Source organism: Petromyzon marinus, assembly GCF_048934315.1.
Source record: "Petromyzon marinus isolate PM22_M1 ecotype Great Lakes invasive population chromosome 80 unlocalized genomic scaffold, UKy_Petmar_22M1.pri1.0 chr80_unloc.5, whole genome shotgun sequence".
NCBI classification, from domain to species: Eukaryota; Metazoa; Chordata; class Hyperoartia; order Petromyzontiformes; family Petromyzontidae; genus Petromyzon; species Petromyzon marinus.
The window spans coordinates 282,003-309,027 of record NW_027422633.1 but is presented as its reverse complement, the minus strand read 5'-3'; the positions used below and the strand labels follow the sequence as shown (position 1 = coordinate 309,027).

At 52.5% G+C, this 27,025-nt stretch overlaps 1 protein-coding gene across 1 annotated transcript in view; it reads right to left on the bottom strand.

Annotated features, from left to right (window-relative positions):
• Window positions 1-25,353, bottom strand: part of LOC142908379 (myosin-binding protein C, cardiac-type-like) — a 37,483-nt gene extending 12,130 nt beyond the window's left edge. Inside the window, exons 1-9 of the mRNA XM_076058950.1 lie at window positions 25,259-25,353; window positions 21,555-21,672; window positions 19,558-19,603; window positions 18,762-18,818; window positions 11,471-11,646; window positions 10,127-10,259; window positions 3,203-3,327; window positions 1,257-1,362; window positions 625-791 (exon numbers count right to left, since the gene is read on the bottom strand). Of these exons, the coding sequence (XP_075915065.1) occupies window positions 625-791; window positions 1,257-1,362; window positions 3,203-3,327; window positions 10,127-10,259; window positions 11,471-11,646; window positions 18,762-18,818; window positions 19,558-19,603; window positions 21,555-21,672; window positions 25,259-25,324 (994 nt within the window). The 5' untranslated portion in view covers window positions 25,325-25,353. The remainder of the gene's footprint in view (window positions 1-624; window positions 792-1,256; window positions 1,363-3,202; window positions 3,328-10,126; window positions 10,260-11,470; window positions 11,647-18,761; window positions 18,819-19,557; window positions 19,604-21,554; window positions 21,673-25,258) is intronic.
• Between the last annotated feature and the right edge of the window lie 1,672 nt (window positions 25,354-27,025).

Here is a 27,025-nt window from a genome sequence, read left to right as displayed (position 1 = left end):
TGTCCCCGTGTCTCCCCGTGTGTCCCCATGTCTCTGTGTGTTCCCGTGTCTCCGTGTCTTCCCGTGTCTCTCCGTGTCTCCGTGTCTCCCCGTGTGTCTCCGTGTGTCTCTGTGTGTCCCCGTGTGTCCCCGTGTCTCCGTGTCTCCCCGTGTCTCTCCGTGTGTCTCCCCATGTCTCCGTGTCTCCCCGCGTGTCTCCGTGTGTCTCCGTGTCTCTCCGTGTCTCCCCGTGTCTCTCCGTGTGTCTCCCCATGTCTCCGTGTCTCCCCGTGTGTCCCCGTGTGTCTCCGTGTCTCCTCGTGTCTCTCCGTACCTCCCCGTGTGTCTCCGTGTCTCCCCGTGTCTCACCCTCGACGATGAGGAGACACGCCGTCTCCCCGCCCGTTGTCCGAGCCGTGTATCTCCCCGTGTCTCCCCGTGTGTCTCCGTGTGTCTCCGTGTGTCCCCGTGTGTCCCCGTGTCTCCATGTCTCCCCGTGTGTCTCCATGTCTCCCCGTGTGTCTCCATGTCTCCCCGTGTGTCTCCATGTCTCCCCGTGTGTCTCCATGTCTCCCCGTGTGTCCCCGTGTGTCTCCGTGTCTCCCCGTGTGTCTCCGTATCTCTCCGTGTGTCTCCGTGTCTCACCCTCGACGATGAGGAGACACGCCGTCTCTCCGCCCGTTGTCCGAGCCGTGTATCTCCCCGTGTCTCCCTCCTCGGCGTCCGCGATGACCAACGCGACATGTCTCCCGTCCCTCCGCTCGGAGAGACGGGGACACTTGGACAGACACACCTCCTGTCCGTCCTTCAACCTTCGTCCACGCGGGGTGGAGACACGCGGGGTGAGACACGCGGGGTGAGACACGCGGGGTGGAGACACGCGGGGAGACACACGGGGTAAGACACGCGGGGTGAGACACGCGGGGTGAGACACGCGGGGTGAGACACGCGGGGTGAGACACGCGGGGTGAGACACGCGGGGAGACACGCGGGGTGAGACACGCGGGGTGAGACACGCGGGGTGAGACACGCGGGGTGAGACACGCGGGGTGAGACAAAGGGAGACACGTGGTGTGGAGACAGAGGGAGACACGTGGTGTGGAGACACGCTGGGAGGCTGTGTGTTTACGAGACACAGTCTCTACGCTTACAGCTTGGTCGCCATGGTTACCCGTCACCGCTTAGCCTTGCCCCACCCCCATCTCCCCGGTTGCCACGGTGACCCCGTACGTACCCCGTGGGTACCCCCACCCCCCCACCGCGGTCGCCATGGTTACCACTGGACGCTGGCCCCTGACTCTGAGAGCTCACACTCCAGCTCCACCTCCTGTCCGGGCAGCACGCTCTGGTCGTCCAGTGGGGACACCACCCTCACTGGGGGCTCTGCAGGGGTCACGGGGGGTCACAGGGGTCACAGGGGTCACGGGGGTCACGGGGGGTCAGGGGGTCACGGGGGTCACAGGGGTCACGGGGGGCACGGGGGTCACGCTCTGGTCGTCCAGTGGGGACACCACCCTCACTGGGGGCTCTGCAGGGGTCACAGGGGGTCACAGGGGTCACGGGGGTCACAGGGGTCACGGGGGTCATGGGGGTCACGGGGGGTCACGCTCTGGTCGTCCAGTGGGGACACCACCCTCACTGGGGCTCTGCAGGGGTCACAGGGGGTCACAGGGGTCACGGGGGTCATGGGGGTCACGGGGGGTCACGCTCTGGTCGTCCAGTGGGGACACCACCCTCACTGGGGGCTCTGCAGGGGTCACGGGGGGTCACAGGGGTCACCGGGGTCACGGGGGTCACGGGGGGTCACAGGGGTCACGGGGGGTCACGGGGGTCACGAAGGGTCACAGGGGTCACGGAGGGTCACGCTCTGGTCATCCAGTGGGGACACCACCCTCACTGGGGGCTCTGCAGGGGTCACGGGGGGTCACAGGGGTCACGGGGGTCACGGGGGGTCACGGGGGTCACGGGGGTCACGGGGGGTCACAGGAGTCACGGGGGGTCACGCTCTGGTCGTCCAGTGGGGACACCACCCTCACTGGGGGTTCTGCAGGGGTCATGGGGGGTCACGGGGGACACAGAGGTCACGGGGGGTCACGGGGGGGTCACGCTCTGGTCATGCAGTGGGGACACCACCCTCACTGGGGGCTCTGCAGGGGTCACGGGGGGTCACAGGGGTCACGGGGGTCACGGGGGGTCACAGGGGTCACGGGGGGCCACGCTCTGGTCATCCAGTGGGGACACCACCCTCACTGGGGGCTCTGCAGGGGTCACGGGGGGGTCACAAGGGTCACGGGGGGGTCACGCTCTGGTCATCCAGTGGGGACACCACCCTCACTGGGGGCTCTGCAGGGGTAACGGGGGGTCACAGGGGTCACGGGGGTCACGGGGGTCACAGGGGTCGCAGGGGTCACGGGGCTCACAGGGGTCGACGGAGGTCACGGGGGGTCACAGGGGGTCACAGGGGTCACGGGGGTCACAAGGGTCACGGGGGTAATCGGGGTCACGGGGGGTCATCGGGGGCACGGGGGTCACGGGGGTCACGAGGGTCAACGGGGGTCACGGGGGGTCACGCTCTGGTCATGCTGTTCATGGTACTGATGACACTGATGATGGAGATGATGATGCTGATATTGATGCTGATACTGATGATGATACTGACGATGACGATACTGACGATGACGATACTGGCGATACTGATGATGATGATGATGATACTGATGATCGTGATACTGACGATGATGCTGATACTGATGAAACCGATGAAGATGATGATGATACTGATGAAGATGATGATACTGATGATGATGATACTGATGATGATGATACTGATGATCGTGATACTGACGATGATGCTGATACTGATGATACTGATGAAGATGATGATGATACTGATGATGATGATGACGATGATACTGATGAAGATGATGATCCTGATGATGATGATGATCGTGATACTGACGATGATGCTGATACTGATGATACTGATGAAGATGATGATGATACTGATGAAGATGACGATGATACTGATGAAGATGACGATGATACTGATGAAGATGACGATGATACTGATGAAATTGATGATCCTGATGAAGATGATGATGATACTGATGAAGATGATGATCCTAATGATGATGATCCTGATGATGATGATGATGATACTGATGAAGATGATGACGATGATCCTGATGATGATGATGATGACCATACTGACGCCGTTGTTTACCTTGAACGAAGAGCTCCAAGGAGCAGATCTCATCGCCGATGCGGCACGAGTACTCCGCATCGTCGTCCAAAGACAGCTTGTTAATCACGAGGACGCGCTTGTCCCCCAGAGCCTCCATCATCACTCTGGCGAGGAGGTGCGGCGGAGAGGGCGAAGAGGGTGACGAGGTGCCCGGGGGGAAAGAGGTCAAACAGTTCGGATGTAGTCTTGACGAAGGAGGCAGAGACAGGGAACGCCGCCAACTAACACACGGAGAGGCAACGGCTTCTTCCACCCGATAACCCAGACTAGCAGGGGTCAGCAATCCGTGGCTCGCGATCCAGATGTGGCTCTTTTGATGACTGCATCTGGCTCGCAAGTAGACCTTAGCTGACATTTCTTAACACGATGAGATCAATTTTGATTTGGAGCTATCGTGACTGCAGTAACTCATGTTCTTAGCTCTCTCGGTAAAAGTCACGTTGAAGGGGAAACGATGAAATAATATATAAAACATTATTGTTTTATTTTATTGTTTTATATGTATTTTATTATTTTATTGTTTTATTTTATTGTTTTATATGTATTTAATTATTTTATTGTTTTATTTTATTGTTTTATATGTATTTTATTATTTTATTTTATTGTTTTATATGTATTTTATTATTTTATTGTTTTATTTTATTGTTTTATATGTATTTTATTATTTTATTGTTTTATTTTATTGTTTTATATGTATTTTATTATTTTATTGTTTTATTTTATTGTTTTATATGCATTTTATTATTTTATTGTTTTATTTTATTGTTTTATATGTATTTTATTATTTTATTGTTTTATTGTTTTATATGTATTTTATTATTTTATTTTATTGTTTTATATATATTTTATTATTTTATTGTTTCCCTTCAACGTGACTTTTACCGAGAGAGCTAAGAATACATATGATGAGATAAGTCTTATAGGGCAAGCCTTGTCGCGTTAAGAAATGTCAGCTCAGATGTATTCGCGGGCCAGATGCAGTCACCGAAAGAGCCACATGTGGCTCGCGAGCCACAGGATGCTGACCCCTGGCCCTAGAGGATGCCACGTCCTCACACTCAGTGTGATCCCCTTAAACGCGGTATGCTTCGCTTAACGGGTACCGCCAACTGGGCACGTCCGGACCTGGCACTGACAAGGGCCGGAGGATCGGAGGTCACCAGGCGGCAACTATCTCGATGTCTTGAGTCTCGAGGTGAGTGTGGACCGAATCACGCTGGGAGAGCTAAAGCCCTTGATAGTCTTCCTCTCTCACAAGCGTCCTGTCTCTCTCTCTCTCTCGAGACCCAGACCCCCCCTGTCTCTATCTCTCTCGATAGAGAGAGAGACAGGGGGGGGTCTGGGTCCAACCGGTGCCCCCCCCTAGCCCACTCCCTCAGTGGCCTCTGGCCCCGTCACTCCTGGTCAACGGTTATTGTAGTCGAGACTCGTACAACACTGCTACGCAGGTAAAGTATTATACATGCTGCGCGTAACAATGCCGCTACATAGACACCAGATGACAACGTGGAGAGAGAGAGACAGAGACACGTGGAGCTAGAGTCTAGACACCAGATGACAACGTGGAGAGAGAGAGACAGAGAGACACGTGGAGCTAGAGTCTAGACACCAGATGACAACGTGGAGACAGAGAGACACGAGGAGCTAGTGTCTAGACACTAGATGACAACGTGGAGACAGACAGAGAGACAGGTGGAGCTAGAGTCTAGACACCAGATGACAACGTGGAGACAGAGAGACACGTGGAGCTACAGTCTAGACACCAGAGGACAACGTGGAGACAGAGAGACACGTGGAGCTAGAGTCTAGACACCAGATGACAACGTGGAGACAGAGAGACACGTGGAGCTAGAGTCTAGACACCAGATGACAACGTGGAGACAGACAGAGAGACAGAGAGACACGTGGGGCTAGAGTCTAGACACCAGATGACAACGTGGAGAGAGAGAGACAGAGAGACATGTGGAGCTAGAGTCTAGACACCAGATGACAACGTGGAGACAGAGAGACAGAGAGACACGTGGAGCTAGAGTCTAGACACCAGATGACAACGTGGAGATAGAGAGACAAGTGGAGCTAGAGCCTAGACACCAGATCACAACGTGGAGACAGAGAGACACGTGGAGCTAGAGTCTAGACACCAGATGACAACGTGGAGACAGAGAGACACGTGGAGCTAGAGTCTAGACACCATATGACAACGTGGAGACAGAGAGACACGTGGAGCTAGAGTCTAGACACGAGATGACAACGTGGAGACAGACAGAGAGACACGTGGAGCTAGAGTCTAGACACCAGATGACAACGTGGAGACAGAGAGACACGTGGGGCTAGAGTCTAGACACCAGATGACAACGTGGAGACAGAGAGACAAGTGGAGATAAAGTCTAGACACCAGATGACAACGTGGAGACAGAGAGACACGTGGAGCTAGAGTCTAGACACCAGATGACAATGTGGAGACAGACAGAGAGAGACACACGTGGAGATAGAGTCTAGACACCAGATGACAACGTGGAGACAGACAGAGAGACACGTGTAGCTAGAGTCTAGACACCAGATGAAAACGTGGAGACAGAGAAACACGTGGAGCTAGAGTCTAGACACCAGATGACAACGTGGAGACAGACAGAGAGACACGTGGAGCTAGAGTCTAGACACCAGATGACAATGTGGAGACAGACAGAGAGACACGTGGAGCTAGAGTCTAGACACCAGATGACAACGTGGAGACAGAGAGACACGTGGAGCTGGAGTCTAGACACCAGATGACAACGTGGAGACAGAGAGAGACACGTGGAGCTAGAGTCTACACACCATATGACAACGTGGAGACAGAGAGACACGTGGAGCTAGAGTCTAGACACGAGATGACAACGTGGAGACAGACAGAGAGACACGTGGAGCTAGAGTCTAGACACCAGATGACAACGTGGAGACAGAGAGACACGTGGGGCTAGAGTCTAGACACCAGATGACAACGTGGAGACAGAGAGACAAGTGGAGCTAAAGTCTAGACACCAGATGACAACGTGGAGACAGAGAGACACGTGGAGCTAGAGTCTAGACACCAGATGACAACGTGGAGACAGACAGAGAGACACGTGGAGCTAGAGTCTAGACACCAGATGACAATGTGGAGACAGAGAGACACGTGGAGCAAGAGTCTAGACACCAGAAGACAACGTGGAGACAGAGAGACACGTGGAGCTAGAGTCTAGACACCAGATGACATTGTGGAGACAGAGAGACACGTGGAGCTAGAGTCTAGACACCAGATGACAACGTGGAGACAGAGAGACACGTGGAGCTAGAGTCTAGACACCAGATGACAACGTGGAGACAGAGAGACAGAGAGACACGTGGAGCTAGAGTCTAGACACCAGATGACATTGTGGAGACAGAGAGACAGAGAGACACGTGGAGCTAGAGTCTAGACACCAGATGACAACGTGGAGACAGAGAGACAAGTGGAGCTAGAGTCTAGACACCAGATGACAATGTGGAGACAGAGACAGAGAGACACGTGGAGCTAGAGTCTAGACACCAGATGACAACGTGGAGACAGAGAGACAGAGAGACACGTGGAGCTAGAGTCTAGACACCAGATGACAACGTGGAGACAGACAGAGAGACACGTGGAGCTAGAGTCTAGACACCAGATGACAACGTAGAGACAAACAGAGAGACACGTGGAGCTAGAGTCTAGACACCAGATGACAACGTAGAGACAAACAGAGAGACACGTGGAGATAGAGTCTAGACACCAGATGACAACGTGGAGACAGAGAGACACGTGGAGCTAGAGTGTAGACACCAGATGACAACGTGGAGACAGAGAGACAGAGAGACACGAGGAGCTAGAGTCTAGGCACTAGACGACAACGTGGAGACAGAGAGACACGTGGGGCTAGAGTCTAGACACCAGATGACAACGTGGAGACAGAGAGACAAGTGGAGCTAGAGTGTAGACACCAGATGACAACGTGGAGACAGACAGAGAGACACGTGGAGCTAGAGTCTAGACACCAGATGACAACGTGGAGACAGAGAGACACGTGGAGCTAGAGTCTAGACACCAGATGACATTGTGGAGACAGAGAGACAGAGAGACACGTGGAGCTAGAGTCTAGACACCAGATGACATTGTGGAGACAGAGAGACACGTGGAGCTAGAGTCTAGACACCAGATGACATTGTGGAGACAGAGAGACAGAGAGACACGTGGAGCTAGAGTCTAGACACCAGACGACAACGTGGAGACAGAGAGACACGTGGTGCTAGAGTCTAGACACCAGATGACGACGTGGAGACAGAGAGACACGTGGAGCTAGAGTCTAGACACCAGATGACAACGTGGAGACAGAGAGACAGAGAGACACGTGGGGCTAGAGTCTAGACACCAGATGACAACGTGGAGACAGAGAGACAAGTGGAGCTAGAGTGTAGACACCAGATGACAACGTGGAGACAGAGAGACACGTGGAGCTAGAGTCTAGACACCAGATGACAACGTGGAGACAGACAGAGAGACACGTGGAGCTAGAGTCTAGACACCAGATGACAACGTGGAGACAGAGAGACACGTGGAGCTAGAGTCTAGACACCAGATGACATTGTGGAGACAGAGAGACAGAGAGACACGTGGAGCTAGAGTCTAGACACCAGATGACAACGTGGAGACAGAGAGACAAGTGGAGCTAGAGTCTAGACACCAGATGACAATGTGGAGACAGAGACAGAGAGACACGTGGAGCTAGAGTCTAGACACCAGATGACAACGTGGAGACAGAGAGACAGAGAGACACGTGGAGCTAGAGTCTAGACACCAGATGACAATGTGGAGACAGAGACAGAGAGACACGTGGAGCTAGAGTCTAGACACCAGATGACAACGTGGAGACAGAGAGACACGTGGAGCTAGAGTCTAGACACCAGATGACAACGTGGAGACAGACAGAGAGACACGTGGAGCTAGAGTCTAGACACCAGATGACAACGTGGAGACAGAGAGACACGTGGAGCTAGAGTCTAGACACCAGATGACAACGTGGAGACAGAGAGACAGAGAGACACGTGGAGCTAGAGTCTAGACACCAGATGACAAGGTGGAGACAGAGAGACACGTGGAGCTAGAGTCTAGACACCAGATGACAACGTGGAGACAGAGAGACAAGTGGAGCTATAGTCTAGACACCAGATGACAATGTGGAGACAGAGAGACACGTGGAGCTAGAGTCTAGACACCAGATGACAACGTAGAGACAAACAGAGAGACACGTGGAGCTAGAGTCTAGACACCAGATGACAACGTGGAGACAGACAGAGAGACACGTGGAGCTAGAGTCTAGACACCAGATGACAACGTGGAGACAGAGAGACACGTGGAGCTAGAGTCTAGACACCAGATGACAACGTGGAGACAGACAGAGAGAGACACGTGGTGCTAGAGTCTAGACACCAGATGACAACGTGGACACAGAGAGACACGTGGAGCTAGAGTCTAGACACCAGATGACAACGTGGAGACAGAGAGACACGTGGAGCTAGAGTCCAGACACCAGATGACAATGTGGAGACAGAGAGACAAGTGGAGCTAGAGTGTAGACACCAGATGACAACGTGGAGACAGAGAGACACGTGGAGCTAGAGTCTAGACACCAGATGACAACGTGGAGACAGAGAGACAGAGAGACACGTGGAGCTAGAGTCTAGACACCAGATGACAACGTGGAGACAGAGAGACACGTGGAGCTAGAGTCTAGACACCAGATGACAACGTGGAGACAGACAGAGACACGTGGAGCTAGAGTCTAGACACCAGATGACAATGTGGAGACAGAGAGACAGAGAGACACGTGGAGCTAGAGTCTAGACACCAGATGACAACGTGGAGACAGAGAGACACGTGGAGCTAGAGTCTAGACACCAGATGACAATGTGGAGACAGAGAGACACGTGGAGCTAGAGTCCAGACACCAGATGACAACGTGGATACAGAGAGACACGTGGAGCTAGAGTCTAGACACCAGATGACAATGTGGAGACAGAGAGACACGTGGAGCTAGAGTCTAGACACCGGATGACAAGGTGGAGACAGAGAGACACGTGGAGCTAGAGTCTAGACACCAGATGACAACGTAGAGACAAACAGAGAGACACGTGGAGCTAGAGTCTAGACACCAGATGACAACGTGGAGACAGAGAGACACGTGGAGCTAGAGTCCAGACACCAGATGACAACGTGGACACAGAGAGACACGTGGAGCTAGAGTCTAGACACCAGGTGACAACGTGGAGACAGAGAGACACGTGGAGCTAGAGTCTAGACACCAGATGACAACGTGGAGACAGAGAGACACGTGGAGCTAGAGTCTAGACACCAGATGACAACGTGGAGACAGAGAGACACGTGGAGCTAGAGTCCAGACACCAGATGACAACGTGGAGACAGAGAGACACGTGGAGCTAGAGTCTAGACACCAGATGACAACGTGGAGACAGAGAGACACGTGGAGCTAGAGTCTAGACACCAGATGACAACGTGGAGACAGAGAGACACGTGGAGCTAGAGTCTAGACACCAGATGACAACGTGGAGACAGAGAGACAGAGAGACAGAGAGACACGTGGAGCTAGAGTCTAGACACCAGATGACAACGTGGAGACAGAGAGACACGTGGAGCTAGAGTCTAGACACCAGATGACAACGTGGAGACAGAGAGACACGTGGAGCTAGAGTCTAGACACCAGATGACAACGTGGAGACAGAGAGACACGTGGAGCTAGAGTCTAGACACCAGATGACAACGTGGAGACAGAGAGACAGAGAGACACGTGGTACTAGAGTCTAGACACCAGATGACAACGTGGGGTTGACACACGCTAGTGGACGAGGCCTCACCTGCCGCTAGGCCTCAGCTCCTTGCCCTTCTTGAGCCACGTGACCTCGGTGTTGCGGTCGCGGACCTGCAGAACGAGGCGGACACGCTCGCCCCTCATGGCCTGCAGCGTCGGCGGCAGCCGGGACAGGAAGGCTGCGGCAGGGCGGGCGAGAGGGACGGAGCGGGACGAGGAGATGAGGAGAGGCTCGCAGGACTCACACAGAGGACACGGACTCACACAGAGGACACGGACTCACACAGAGGACATGGACTAGAGGACACGGACTCACGCAGAGGACACGGACTCACTCACACAGAGGACACGGACTCACGCAGAGGACACGGACTCACACAGAGGACACGGACTCACGCAGAGGACACGGACTCACACAGAGGACACGGACTCACACACAGGACATGGACTAGAGGACATGGACTCACACAGAGGACATGGACTCAAACAGAGGACACAGACTCATGCAGAGGACACGGACTCACACAGAGGACATGGACTCAAACAGAGAACACGGACTCACGCAGAGGACACGGACTCACACAGAGGACACGGACTCACGCAGAGGACACGGACTCACACAGAGGACACGGACTCACACAGAGGACACGGACTCACGCAGAGGACACGGACTCACTCACACAGAGGACACGGACTCACGCAGAGGACACGGACTCACTCACGCAGAGGACACGGACTCACGCAGAGGACACGGACTCACACAGAGGACACGGACTCACTCACACAGAGGACACGGACTCACGCAGAGGACACGGACTCACACAGAGGACACGGACTCACACAGAGGACACGGACTCACTCACGCAGAGGACACGGACTTACGCAGAGGACACGGACTCACACAGAGGACACGGACTCACTCACGCAGAGGACACGGACTCACTCACACAGAGGACACGGACTCACACAGAGGACACGGACTCACGCAGAGGACACGGACTCATGCAGAGGACACGGACTAGAGGACATGGACTCACGCAGAGGTGCACACAGAGACAGAGAGAGAGCGAGTGTCTCCATCTGTGTGGTCTACATGTCTCATCTCCCCGCTGTCTCCCCGCTGTCTCCCCTTCGTCTCCCCTCTGCCTCCCCACCTCGTCTCCCCGCCTTGTCTCCCCTCTGTCTCCCCGCCGTCTCTCCGCCGTCTCCCCACTGTCTCCCCGCTGTCTCCCCTTCATCTCCCCGCCATCTCCACGCCATCTCCCCTTCATCTCCCCACTGTCTCCCCTCCCTGTCTCCCCTCCCTGTCTCCCCGCCTTGTCTCCCCGCTGTCTCCCCTTCGTCTCCCCTTCGTCTCCCCGCCCTGTCTCCCCGCCTCTGTCCCCCCCACCGGAGGCCTTGGGCGGAGCTGCGCGCTTCTTCATGGCGTTGAGGCGAGTCAGCATCCCGCGCAGGTCGGTGATGCCGTGCTGCAGGGCAATCTTCTCGTAGTCACAGGGCTTGGCGCTCTTCAGGATCTCCCACACGTCCACCTCGGGCTCGGCGGGCAGAGACGCCCGCGAGTCTCTGACACCACCACCACCACCGCCGACGAAGACGACGACGATGATGACGCAGCAGCAACAACAACAACAACAACCAAGACAATCGTCACAAACACCCTAACAACAACAACCAAGACAATCATCACAAGCACCATCAACACCATGATAATCATCACAACCACCACCAACAACAACAACAACCAAGACAATCGTCACAACCACCATCAACACCATGATAATCATTACAACAACAACAACAACAACCAAGACAACAACAACCAAGACAATCGTCACAAACACCACAACAACAACCAAGACAATCATCACAAACACCAACACCACCCTAACAACAACAACCACGACAATCATCACAAACACCATCAACACCATGATAATCATCACAACAACAACAACAACAACCAAGACAATCATCACAAACCATAACAACAACCACGACAATCATCACAACCACCATCAACACCATGATAATCATCACAACCACCAACAACAACCGCCAACAACAACCCAGGCAATCATCACAAACACCATAACAACAACCACGACAATCATCACAACCTCCATCAACACCCTAACAACAACCGCCAACAACAACCAAGACAATCATTACAAACACCATCAACACCATGATAATCATCACAACCACCAACAACAACCGCCAACAACAACCCAGGCAATCATCACAAACACCATAAAAACAACCACGACAATCATCACAACCACCATCAACACCCTAACAACAACCGCCAACAACAACCAAACAATCATCACAAACACCATCAACACCATGATAATCATCACAACCACCAACAACAACCGCCAACAACAACCAAGACAATCATCACAAACACCATAACAACAGCCACGACAATCATCACAACCACCATCAACACCCTAACAACAACCGCCAACAACAACAACCAAGACAATCATCACAAACACCATCAACACCATGATAATCATCACAACCACCAACAACAACAACCACGACAATCATCACAAACACCATAACAACAACCACGACAATCATCACAACCACCATCAACACCCTAACAACAACCGCCAACAACAACCAAGACAATCATCACAAACACCACAACAACAACCAAGACAATCATCACAAACACCATCAACACCATGATAATCATCACAACCACCACCAACAACAACAACCGCCAACAACAACCAAGACAATCATCACAAACACCATCAACACCATGATAATCATCACAACCACGACCACCAACAACAACAACAACAACAACCACGACAATCATCACAAACACCAAAACAACAACCACGATAATCATCACAACCACCATCAACACCCTAACAACAACCGCCAACAACAACAACCAAGACAACCATCACAAACACCATCAACACCATGATAATCATCACAACCACCAACAACAACAACAACCACGACAATCATCACAAACACCATAACAACAACCACAACAATCATCAAAACCACCATCAACACCCTAACAACAACCGCCAACAACAACCAAGACAATCATCACAAACACCATCAACACCATGATAATCATCACAACCACCAACAACAACCGCCAACAACAACCAAGACAATCATCACAAACACCATAACAACAACCACGACAATCATCACAACCACCATCAACACCCTAACAACAACCACCAACAAAAACCAAGACAATCATCACAAACACCATCAACACCATGATAATCATCACAACCACCAACAACGACAATCATCACAAACACCATAACAACAACCAACGACAATCATCACAACCACCATCAACACCCTAACAACAACCGCCAACAACAACCAAGACAATCATCACAAACACCATCAACACCATGATAATCATCACAACCACCAACAACAACAACAACCACGACAATCATCACAAACATCATAACAACAACCACGACAATCATGACAAACACCATCAACACCCTAACAACAACCGCCAACAACAACCAAGACAATCATCACAAACACCATCAACACCATGATAATCATCACAACCACCACCAACAACAACAACCACGACAATCATCACAAACACCATAACAACAACCACGACAATCATCACAAACACCATCAACACCATGATAATCATCACAACCACCAACAACAACAACCACGACAATCATCACAAACACCATAACAACAACCACGACAATCATCACAACCACCATCAACACCCTAACAACAACCGCCAAAAACAACCAAGACAATCATCACAAACACCACAACAACAACCAAGACAATCATCACAAACACCATCAACACCATGATAATCATCACAACCACTAACAACAACAACAACCACGACAATCATCACAAACACCATAACAACAACCACAATAATCATCAAAACCACCATCAACACCCTAACAACAACCGCCAACAACAACCAAGACAATCATCACAAACACCATCAACACCATGATAATCATCACAACCACCAACAACAACCGCCAACAACAACCAAGACAATCATCACAAACACCATAACAACAACCACGACAATCATCACAACCACCATCAACACCCTAACAACAACCACCAACAACAACCAAGACAATCATCACAAACACCATCAACACCATGATAATCATCACAACCACCAACAACGACAATCATCACAAACACCATAACAACAACCAACGACAATCATCACAACCACCATCAACACCCTAACAACAACCGCCAACAACAACCAAGACAATCATCACAAACACCATCAACACCATGATAATCATCACAACCACCAACAACAACAACAACAACCACGACAATCATCACAAACATCATAACAACAACCACGACAATCATGACAAACACCATCAACACCCTAACAACAACCGCCAACAACAACCAAGACAATCATCACAAACACCATCAACACCATGATAATCATCACAACCACCACCAACAACAACAACCACGACAATCATCACAAACACCATAACAACAACCACGACAATCATCACAAACACCATCAACACCATGATAATCATCACAACCACCAACAACAACAACCACGACAATCATCGCAAACACCATAACAACAACCACGACAATCATCACAACCACCATCAACACCCTAACAACAACCGCCAAAAACAACCAAGACAATCATCACAAACACCACAACAACAACCAAGACAATCATCACAAACACCATCAACACCATGATAATCATCACAACCACTAACAACAACAACCACGACAATCATCACAAACACCATAACAACAACCACGACAATCATCACAAACACCATCAACACCCTAACAACAACCGCCAACAACAACCAAGACAATCATCACAAACACCATAACAACAACCACGACAATCATCACAAACACCATAACAACAACCACGACGATCATCACAAACACCATCAACACCCTAACAATAACCGCCAACAACAACCAAGACAATCATCACAAACACCACAACAACCAAGACAATCATCACAACCACCATCAACACCATGATAATCATCATTACAACACCCTAACAACAACTGCCAACAACCAAGACAATCATCACAAACACCATAACAACAACAACCAAGACAATCATCACAACCACCATCAACACCATGATGATCATCACAACAACAACAACAACCAAGACAATCATCACAAACACCATAACAGTAACCACGACAATCGTCACAAACACCCTAACAACAACAACAACCAAGACAATCATCACAACCACAATCAACACCATGATAATCATAACAACAACAACAACAACAACCAAGACAATCATCACAAACACCATAACAGCAACCACGACAATCATCACAAACACCCTAACAACAACTAAGACAATCATCACAACCACCCTAACAACAACCAAGACAATCATCACAACCACCATCAACACCATGATAATCATCACAACAACAACAATCAAGACAATCATCACAACCACCATCAACCCCATGATAATCATCACAACAACAACAACAACCAAGACAATCATCACAAACACCATAACAACAACCACGACAATCATCACAACCACCATCAACACCATGATAATAATCACAACCACCAACAACAACCGCCAACAACAACCAAGACAATCATCACAAACACCATAACAACAACCACGACAATCATCACAACCACCATCAACACCCTAACAACAACCGCCAACAACAACCACGACAATCATCACAAACACCATCAACACCATGATAATCATCACAACCACCACCAACAACAACAACCGCCAACAACAACCAAGACAATCATCACAAACACCATAACAACAACCACGACAATCATCACAACCATCATCAACACCCTAACAACAACCGCCAACAACAACCAAGACAATCATCACAAACACCATCAACACCATGATAATCATCACAACCACCACCAACAACAACAACAACCACGACAATCATCACAAACACCATAACAACAACCACGACAATCATCACAACCACCATCAACACCCTAACAACAACCACCAACAACAACCAAGACAATCATCTCAAACACCATCAACACCATGATAATCATCACAACCACCAACAACAACCGCCAACAACAACCAAGACAATCATCACAAACACCATAACAACAACCACGACAATCATCACAACCACCATTAACACCCTAACAACAACCGCAAACAACAACCAAGACAATCATGTCAAACACCATCAACACCATGATAATCATCACAACCACCACCAACAACAACAACAACCACGACAATCATCACAAACACCATAACAACAACCACGACAATCATCACAACCACCATCAACACCCTAACAACAACCGCCAACAACAACCAAGACAATCATCACAAACACCATCAACACCATGATAATCATCACAACCACCACCAACAACAACAACCACGACAATCATCACAAACACCATAACAACAACCACGACAATCATCACAAACACCATCAACACCCTAACAACAACCGCCAACAACAACCAAGACAATCATCACAAACACCATAACAACAACCACGACAATCATCACAAACACCATCAACACCATGATAATCATCACAACCCACACCAACAACAACAACAACCGCCAACAACCACGACAATCATCACAAACACCATAACAACAACCACGATGATCATCACAAACACCATCAACACTCTAACAACAACCACCAACAACAACCAAGACAATCATCACAAACACCACAACCACCAAGACAATCATCACAAACACCATCAACACCATGATAATCATCACAACAACACCCTAACAACAACCACCAACAACCACGACAATCATCACAAACACCATCAACATCATGATAATCATCACAACCACCAACACCACCCTAACAACAACAACAACCAAGACACTCATCACAAACACCACAACAACAACCACGACAATCATCACAACCACCATCAACACCCTAACAACAACAACCGCCAACAACAACCAAGACAATCATCACAAACACCATAACAACAACCACGACAATCATCACAAACACCATCAACACCATGATAATCATCACAACCACCAACAACAACAACCGCCAACAACCACGACAATCATCACAAACACCATAACAACAACCACGACGATCATCACAAACACCATCAACACCCTAACAACAACCACCAACATCAACCAAGACAATCATCACAAACACCACAACAACCACGACAATCATCACAAACACCATCAACACCATGATAATCATCACAACAACACCCTAACAACAACCACCAACAACCAAGGCAATCATCACAAACACCATCAACATCATGATAATCATCACAACCACCAACACCACCCTAATAACAACAACAACAACCAAGACACTCATCACAAACACCATAACAACAACCAAGACAATCATCACAAACACCAACAACACCATGATAATCATCTCAACCACCAACAGCACCCTAACAACAACCGCCAACAACCAAGACAATCGTCACAAACACCATCAACACCACGACAATCATCACAACCACCATCAACACCCTAACAACAACTGCCAACAACAACCAAGACAATCATCACAAACACCATAACAACAACCAAGGCAATCATCACAAACACCATCAACACCATAATACTCATCACAACCACCAACAACAACAACAACCACCACGACCCAGACAATCATCACAAACACCATAACAACAACCACGACAATAATCACAAACACCATCAACACCCTAACAACAACCGCCAACAACATCCAAGACAATCATCACAAAACACCATAATAACAACCAAGACAATCATCACAAACACCATGAACACCATGATAATCATCACAACAACAACACCCTAACAACCACCACAACCAAGACAATCATCACAAACACCATGAACACCATGATAATCATCACAACCACCACCAACAACAACAACAACCGCCACCAACCACGACAATCATCACAAACACCATCAACACCATGATAATCATCACAACACCCTAACAGCAACCACCACAACCAAGACAATCATCACAAACACCAACAACACCACGATAATCATCACAACCACCACCACCAACAACAACAACAACCACCACAACCAAGACAATCATCACAACCACCATAACAACAACCAAGACAATCATCACAACCACCAACACAACAACAACCACCACAACCAAGACAATCATCACAAACACCATCAACACCATCATCACAACCACCACCAACAACACCCTAACAACAACCACCACAACCAAGATAATCATCACAAACACCATCAACACCATGATAATCATCACAACCACCATCACAACAACCGCCACAACCAAGACAATCATCACAAACACCATCAACACCATGATAATCATCACAACCACCAACACAACAACCACCACCACCAAGAGAATCATCACAACCACCATCACAACAACCACCACAACCAAGACAATCATCACAAACACCATCAACACCATGATAATCATCACATCCACCAACAACAACAACCACCACAACCAAGACAATCATCACAACCACCATCGCAACAAGACCACAATCACCACCACCACCACCACCACCACAATCACTACCACAACAACAACCACAACAACCACCACCACAACCACCATCACAACCATCATCACCGTTTCTTGAGCAGTGCACTGAAGTCAAGTTCCCCAGCATCTTCACTGCCAGTTCTCCTGCAACAACAACAACCACAACCACATTAGCACAACCACTACAACCACAATAGCACAACTACATTAGTGAGAGGGTGAGTGGGTGGGTGAGTGAGTGGCTGAGAGGGTGAGTGGGTGAGAGGGTGAGTACGTGGGTGGGTGGAGAGTGAGTGGGTGAGTGAGAGAGTGAGTGGGTGAGTTAGTGGGTGGGTGAGCGGGTGAGTGGGTGAGTGGGTGGGTGAGTGGGTGAGTACGTGGGTGGGTGAGAGGGTTGAGTGGGTGAGTGAATGGGTGGAGAGTGAGTGGGTGAGTGACTGAGAGGGTGAGTGGGTGAGTGAGTGGGTGAGTACGTGGGTGGGCGAGTGGGTGAGTGTGTAAGAGGGTGAGTGGGCGAGTGAGTGGGTGAGAGGGTGAGTGGGTGAGTGGGTGGGTGAATGGGTGAGTGAGTGGGTGGGTGGAGAGTGAGTGGGTGAGTGGGTGGGTGAAGAGTGAGTGGGTGGGTGAGTGGGTGAGAGGATGAGTGGGTGAGAGGATGAGTGGGTGAGTGAGTGGGTGGAGAGTGAGTGAGTGGGTGGGTGAATGGGTGAGAGAGTGAGTGGGTGAGAGAGTGAGTCGGTGGGTGGGTGAGTGGGTGGGTGGTGAGGGAGTGGTAAGGGAGTGGTGGGTGAGTGGTGAGGGAGTGGTGAGGGAGTGGTTTAGTGGGTGGGTGAGTGGGTGGGTGAGTGGTGAGGGAGTGGTGAGGGAGTGGTGAGTAACTTACGTTCTTTTGAAGGCTGCTCTGATGTCTTCCGTCTGCGATTCTTTGGCTGAGAGACACGGGGTGGGAGACACGGGGGAGAGACACGGCGTGGGAGAGACACGGGGGGAGAGACACGGGGGGGGAGAGACACGGGGGGAGAGACACGGGGGGGGAGAGACACGGGGGGAGAGACACGGGGGGAGAGACACGGGGGGAGAGACACGGGGGGGGAGAGACACGGGGGGGGAGAGACACGGGGGGGGGGGAGAGACACGGGGGGAGAGACACGGGGGGAGAGACGGGGGGGGAGAGACACGGGGGGGGGGGGAGAGACACGGGGGGAGAGACACGGGGGGAGGATGGAGACACGAGGTGGGGTGAGGGAGACAGATTAATTAATGAACATGGACGGCTTAGAGACGTTGAACTTCATCTAGCAGTGGACAGAGTAGTGTTCACCCTGAGCTGACCCCTCCCCCCACCTCTACCCCCCACCTAGGGGGTACCCGTGACGGAGACCCCTACAACAAGTCCCCTTGATCCCCTCTCACCCCCCCTGCCCCCCCATTGAGGGGGTACCCGTGACGGAGACCCCTACAACAAGTCCCCTTGATCCCCTCTCACCCCCCCTGCCCCCCACCCCCCACCTAGGGGGTACCTATAACGGAGACCCCTACAACAAGTCCCCTTGATCCCCTCTCACCCCCCCTGCCCCCCACCCCCCATCTAGGGGGTACCCGTGACTGAGACCCCTACAACAAGTCCCCTTGATCCCCTCTCACCCCCCCTGCCCCCCCCCACCTAGGGGGTACCTATAACGGAGACCCCTACAACAAGTCCCCTTGATCCCCTATGACCCCCCCTGCCCCCCACCCCCCATCTAGGGGGTACCCGTGACTGAGACCCCTACAACAAGTCCCCTTGATCCCCTCTCACCCCCCCTGCCCCCCACCCCCCATTTAGGGGGTACCCGTGACTGAGACCCCTACAACAAGTCCCCTTGATCCCCTATGACCCCCCCTGCCCCCCACCCCCCACCTAGGGGGTACCTATAACGGAGACCCCTACAACAAGTCCCCTTGATCCCCTCTCACCCCCCTGCCCCCCACCCCCATCTAGGGGGTACCCATGACGGAGACCCCTACAACAGGTCCCCTTGATCCCCTCTCACTCCCCCACCTAGGGGGTACCTATAACGGAGACCCCTACAACAAGTCCCCTTGATCCCCTCTCACCCCCCCTGCCCCCCACCCCCCACCTAGGGGGTACCTATAACGGAGACCCCTACAACAAGTCCCCTTGATCCCCTCTCACCCCCCCTGCCCCCCACCCCCCATTTAGGGGGTACCCGTGACTGAGACCCCTACAACAAGTCCCCTTGATCCCCTATGACCCCCCCTGCCCCCCACCCCCCACCTAGGGGGTACCTATAACGGAGACCCCTACAACAAGTCCCCTTGATCCCCTCTCACCCCCCTGCCCCCCACCCCCATCTAGGGGGTACCCATGACGGAGACCCCTACAACAGGTCCCCTTGATCCCCTCTCACTCCCCCACCTAGGGGGTACCTATAACGGAGACCCCTACAACAAGTCCCCTTGATCCCCTCTCACCCCCCTGCCCCCCACCCCCCATCTAGGGGGTATCCATGACGGAGACCCCTACAACAGGTCCCCTTGATCCCCTCTCACTCCCCCACCTAGGGGGTACCTATAACGGAGACCCCTACAACAAGTCCCCTATGACCCCCCCTGCCCCCCACCCCCCACCTAGGGGGTACCTATAACGGAGACCCCTAAAACCAGTCCCCTTGATCCCCTATGACCCCCCCTGCCCCCCACCCCCCCACCTAGGGGGTACCTATAACGGAGACCCCTACAACAAGTCCCCTTGATCCCCTATGACCCCCCCTGCCCCCCACCCCCCACCTAGGGGGTACCTATAACGGAGACCCCTACAACAAGTCCCCTTGATCCCCTATGACCCCCCCTGCCCCCCACCCCCCACCTAGGGGGCACCTATAACGGAGACGTTGAACCCCCAGGAGTCGGTGACGTCACCAAAGACGACCTCGCAGCGATAGGAGCCAGAGAAGCTCTCCTTGGCCGCGATGATGCACAGTGAGAAGGTGAACACCTGTACACAGGTAGGGGTCACGTGTCACAGTGAGAAGGTGAACACCTGTACACAGGTGAGGGTGTGAGGGGTCACGTGTCACGGTGAGAAGGTGAACACCTGTACACAGGTAGGGTGGGGTCACGTGTCACGGTGAGAAGGTGAACACCTGTGAACAGGTGAGGGTGTGAGGGGTCACGTGGCACAGTGAGAAGGTGAACACCTGTACACAGGTGAGGGTGTGAGGGGTCACGTGTCACAGTGAGAAGGTGAACACCTGTGCACAGGTAGGGTGGGGTCACGTGTCAGTGAGCAGGTGAACACCTGTACACAGGTAGGGAGGGGTCACGTGTCACGGTGAGAAGGTGAACACCTGTACACAGGTAGGGGTCACGTGTCACGGTGAGCAGGTGAACACCTGTACACAGGTAGGGTGTGAGGGGTCACGTGTCACAGTGAGAAGGTTAACACCTGTGAACAGGTAGGGTGGGGTCACGTGTCACGGTGAGAAGGTGAACACCTGTGCACAGGAAGGGGTCACGTGTCACAGTGAGAAGGTGAACACCTGTACACAGGTGAGGGTGTGAGGGGTCACGTGTCATAGTGAGAAGGTGAACACCTGTGCACAGGTAGGGGTCACGTGTCACAGTGAGAAGGTGAACACCTGTACACAGGTAGGGGGTCACGTGTCACAGTGAGAAGGTGAACACCTGTGCACAGGAAGGGGTCACGTGTCACAGTGAGAAGGTGAACACCTGTACACAGGTGAGGGTGTGAGGGGTCACGTGTCATAGTGAGAAGGTGAACACCTGTGCACAGGTAGGGGTCACGTGTCACAGTGAGAAGGTGAACACCTGTACACAGGTAGGGGGTCACGTGTCACAGTGAGAAGGTGAACACCTGTGCACAGGTAGAGAGGGGTCACGTGTCACGGTGAGCAGGTGAACACCTGTACACAGGTGAGGGGTCACGTGTCACAGTGAGAAGGTGAACACCTGTACACAGGTAGGGTGTGAGAGGTCACGTGTCACAGTGAGAAGGTGAACACCTGTACACAGGTGAGGGTGTGAGGGGTCACGTGTCACAGTGAGAAGGTGAACACCTGTGAACAGGTAGGGTGGGGTCACGTGTCACGGTGAGAAGGTGAACACCTGTACACAGGTGAGGGTGTGAGGGGTCACGTGTCACAGTGAGAAGGTGAACACCTGTGCACAGGTAGGGGTCACGTGTCACAGTGAGCAGGTGAACACCTGTACACAGGTAGGGGTCACGTGTCACAGTGAGCAGGTGAACACCTGTACACAGGTGAGGGTGTGAGGGGTCACGTGTCATAGTGAGAAGGTGAACACCTGTGCACAGGTAGGGGTCACGTGTCACAGTGAGAAGGTGAACACCTGTACACAGGTAGGGGTCACGTGTCACAGTGAGCAGGTGAACACCTGTACACAGGTAGGGGTCACGTGTCACAGTGAGAAGGTGAACACCTGTACACAGGTGAGGGTGTGAGGGGTCACGTGTCATAGTGAGAAGGTGAACACCTGTGCACAGGTAAGGGTCACGTGTCACAGTGAGAAGGTGAACACCTGTACACAGGTGAGGGTGTGAGGGGTCACGTGTCACAGTGAGAAGGTGAACACCTGTACACAGGTAGGGTGGGGTCACGTGTCACAGTGAGAAGGTGAACACCTGTGAACAGGTAGGGTGGGGTCACGTGTCACAGTGAGAAGGTGAACACCTGTGAACAGGTAGGGTGGGGTCACGTGTCACAGTGAGAAGGTGAACACCTGTACACAGGTAGGGTGTGAGGGGTCACGTGTCACAGTGAGAAGGTGAACACCTGTACACAGGTGAGGGTGTGAGGGGTCACGTGTCACAGTGAGCAGGTGAACACCTGTGCACAGGTAGGGGTCACGTGTCACAGTGAGAAGGTGAACACCTGTACACAGGTAGGGAGGGGTCACGTGTCACAGTGAGAAGGTGAACACCTGTGCACAGGTAGGGTGGGGTCACGTGTCACAGTGAGAAGGTGAACACCTGTACACAGGTAGGGTGGGGTCACGTGTCACAGTGAGAAGGTGAACACCTGTACACAGGTGAGGGTGTGAGGGGTCACGTGTCACGGTGAGAAGGTGAACACCTGTGAACAGGTGAGGGTGTGAGGGGTCACGTGTCACGGTGAGAAGGTGAACACCTGTGCACAGGTAGGGTGTGAGGGGTCACGTGTCACAGTGAGAAGGTGAACACCTGTGTACAGGTAGGGTGGGGTCACGTGTCACGGTGAGAAGGTGAACACCTGTGCACAGGTAGGGGTCACGTGTCACAGTGAGCAGGTGAACACCTGTGTACAGGTGAGGGGTCACGTGTCACAGTGAGAAGGTGAACACCTGTACACAGGTGAGGGTGTGAGGGGTCACGTGTCACAGTGAGAAGGTGAACACCTGTACACAGGTGAGGGTGTGAGGGGTCACGTGTCACAGTGAGAAGGTGAACACCTGTACACAGGTAGGGGTCACGTGTCACAGTGAGAAGGTGAACACCTGTACACAGGTAGGGAGGGGTCACGTGTCACAGTGAGAAGGTGAACACCTGTACACAGGTGAGGGTGTGAGGGGTCACGTGTCACGGTGAGAAGGTGAACACCTGTGCACAGGTAGGGTGTGAGGGGTCACGTGTCACAGTGAGAAGGTGAACACCTGTACACAGGTAGGGAGGGGTCACGTGTCACAGTGAGAAGGTGAACACCTGTACACAGGTGAGGGTGTGAGGGGTCACGTGTCACAGTGAGAAGGTGAACACCTGTGCACAGGTGAGGGTGTGAGGGGTCACGTGTCACAGTGAGAAGGTGAACACCTGTGCATAGGTGAGGGTGTGAGGGGTCACGTGTCACAGTGAGAAGGTGAACACCTGTACACAGGTAGGGTGGGGTCACGTGTCACAGTGAGAAGGTGAACACCTGTACACAGGTAGGGAGGGGTCACGTGTCACAGTGAGAAGGTGAACACCTGTACACAGGTGAGGGTGTGAGGGGTCACGTGTCACGGTGAGAAGGTGAACACCTGTGCACAGGTAGGGTGTGAGGGGTCACGTGTCACAGTGAGAAGGTGAACACCTGTACACAGGTAGGGAGGGGTCACGTGTCACAGTGAGAAGGTGAACACCTGTACACAGGTAGAGTAGGTGAGGGGTCACGTGTCACAGTGAGAAGGTGAACACCTGTGAACAGGTGAGGGTGTGAGGGGTCACGTGTCACAGTGAGAAGGTGAACACCTGTGCACAGGTAGGGTGTGAGGGGTCACGTGTCAGTGAGCAGGTGAACACCTGAGCACAGGTAGGGGTCACGTGTCACAGTGAGAAGGTGAACACCTGTACACAGGTAGGGAGGGGTCACGTGTCACAGTGAGAATGTGAACACCTGTGTACAGGTGAGGGTGTGAGGGGTCACGTGTCACAGTGAGAAGGTGAACACCTGTACACAGGTAGGGTGGGGTCACGTGTCACAGTGAGAAGGTGAACACCTGTACACAGGTAGGGTGTGAGGGGTCACGTGTCTCCCCCCCCCCCCCCGTGTCTCCCCCCTCCCCCCTCCACGTGTCTCCGTGTCTCTAACCTTGGTGTCTTTGTTGACTGTCTCCTTCAGAGTGAGATGCTTTCCGGTCTTCCCCGCAAGATCCATCCACTTGCCTGAGCAGCAGAAGCATCATCATCAGCATCATCAGCAGCAGCAACATTATCATCATCAGCATCATCATCAGCAGCATCATCAGCAGCATCATCATCAGCAAAATCATCATCAGCAACATCATCAGCAGCAGCAACATTATCAACTTCATCAACATCATCATCAGCATCAACAGCATCATCAGCAACATCAGCATCAACAGCACATCATCATCATCAGCATCATCATCAAGAGCGGCAGCAGCATCATCAGCAACATCATCATCACCACCACCCCCGTTACCACCACCCAATCACCACTACCATCAACACCATCAACCCCACCCCCATCACCACCACCACCATCACCACCACCCCCCATCACCACCCCATCACCATCACCATCACCCCCACCATCACCATCACCACCACCCCCATCACCATCCCCATCCACCATCCCCATCACCACCACCACCATCACCACCATCACCACCCCCATCACCACCCCCATCACCACATCACCATCACCACCATCATCACCAGCATCCCCATCACCACCATCCCCATCACCATCACTACCATCACACCCCATCACCACCCCCATCACCACCCCCATCACCACCATCCCCATCACCACCACCTAATCATCACCACCATCCCCATCACCACCATCACCTTCCCACCACCCCCACCACCACCACCATCACCACCACCACCACCACCCCACCACCACCACCCCATCACCCCCCCACCACCACCCCCACCACCACCACCCCCATCACCACCACCACTACCACCACCATCACCACCCCCATCACCACCCCATCACCACCACCACCACCCCCATCACCATCACCCCCATCACCCCCACCACCACCACCACCATCACCACCACCACCATCACCCCACCACCACCACCACCACCCCCATCACCATCACCACCCCATCAACCATCACCACCACCACCATCACCCCCACCACCACCACCCCCATCACCATCAACATCACCACCACCCCCACCACCACCACCCCCATCACCATCACCATCACCACCCCCATCACCATCACCACCCCCATCACCATCACCATCACCACCACCACCCCCATCACCATCACCACCCCCATCACCACCCCCACCCCACCACCACCACCACCACCCCCATCATCACCCCCACCCCCATCACCTCCATCCCACCCCCACCACCACCCCCCCCACCACCCCCACCCCCATCACCACCCCCATCACATCACACCCCATCACCACCCCCATCACCACCACCACCACCACCACCACCACCCCCATCACCTCCATCACCCCCATCACCATCCACCACCCCCCCCCCCCCACCTCCACCCCCACCCCCCCCCCCCCATCACCACATTACCACCCCTCACTATCCCATCACCACCACCACCATCACCACCCCATCACCACATCACCATCACCACCATCATCACCAGCATCCCCATCACCACCATCCCCATCACCATCACTACCATCAACACCCCCATCACCACCCCCATCACCACCCCCATCACCACCATCCCCATCACCACCACCTAATCATCACCACCATCCCCATCACCACCATCACCTTCACCACCACCCCCACCACCACCACCACCATCACCACCCCCATCACCACCACCCCACCACACCCCCTCCATCACCATCACCCCCAATCACCCCACCATCAGCACCACCATCACCACCACC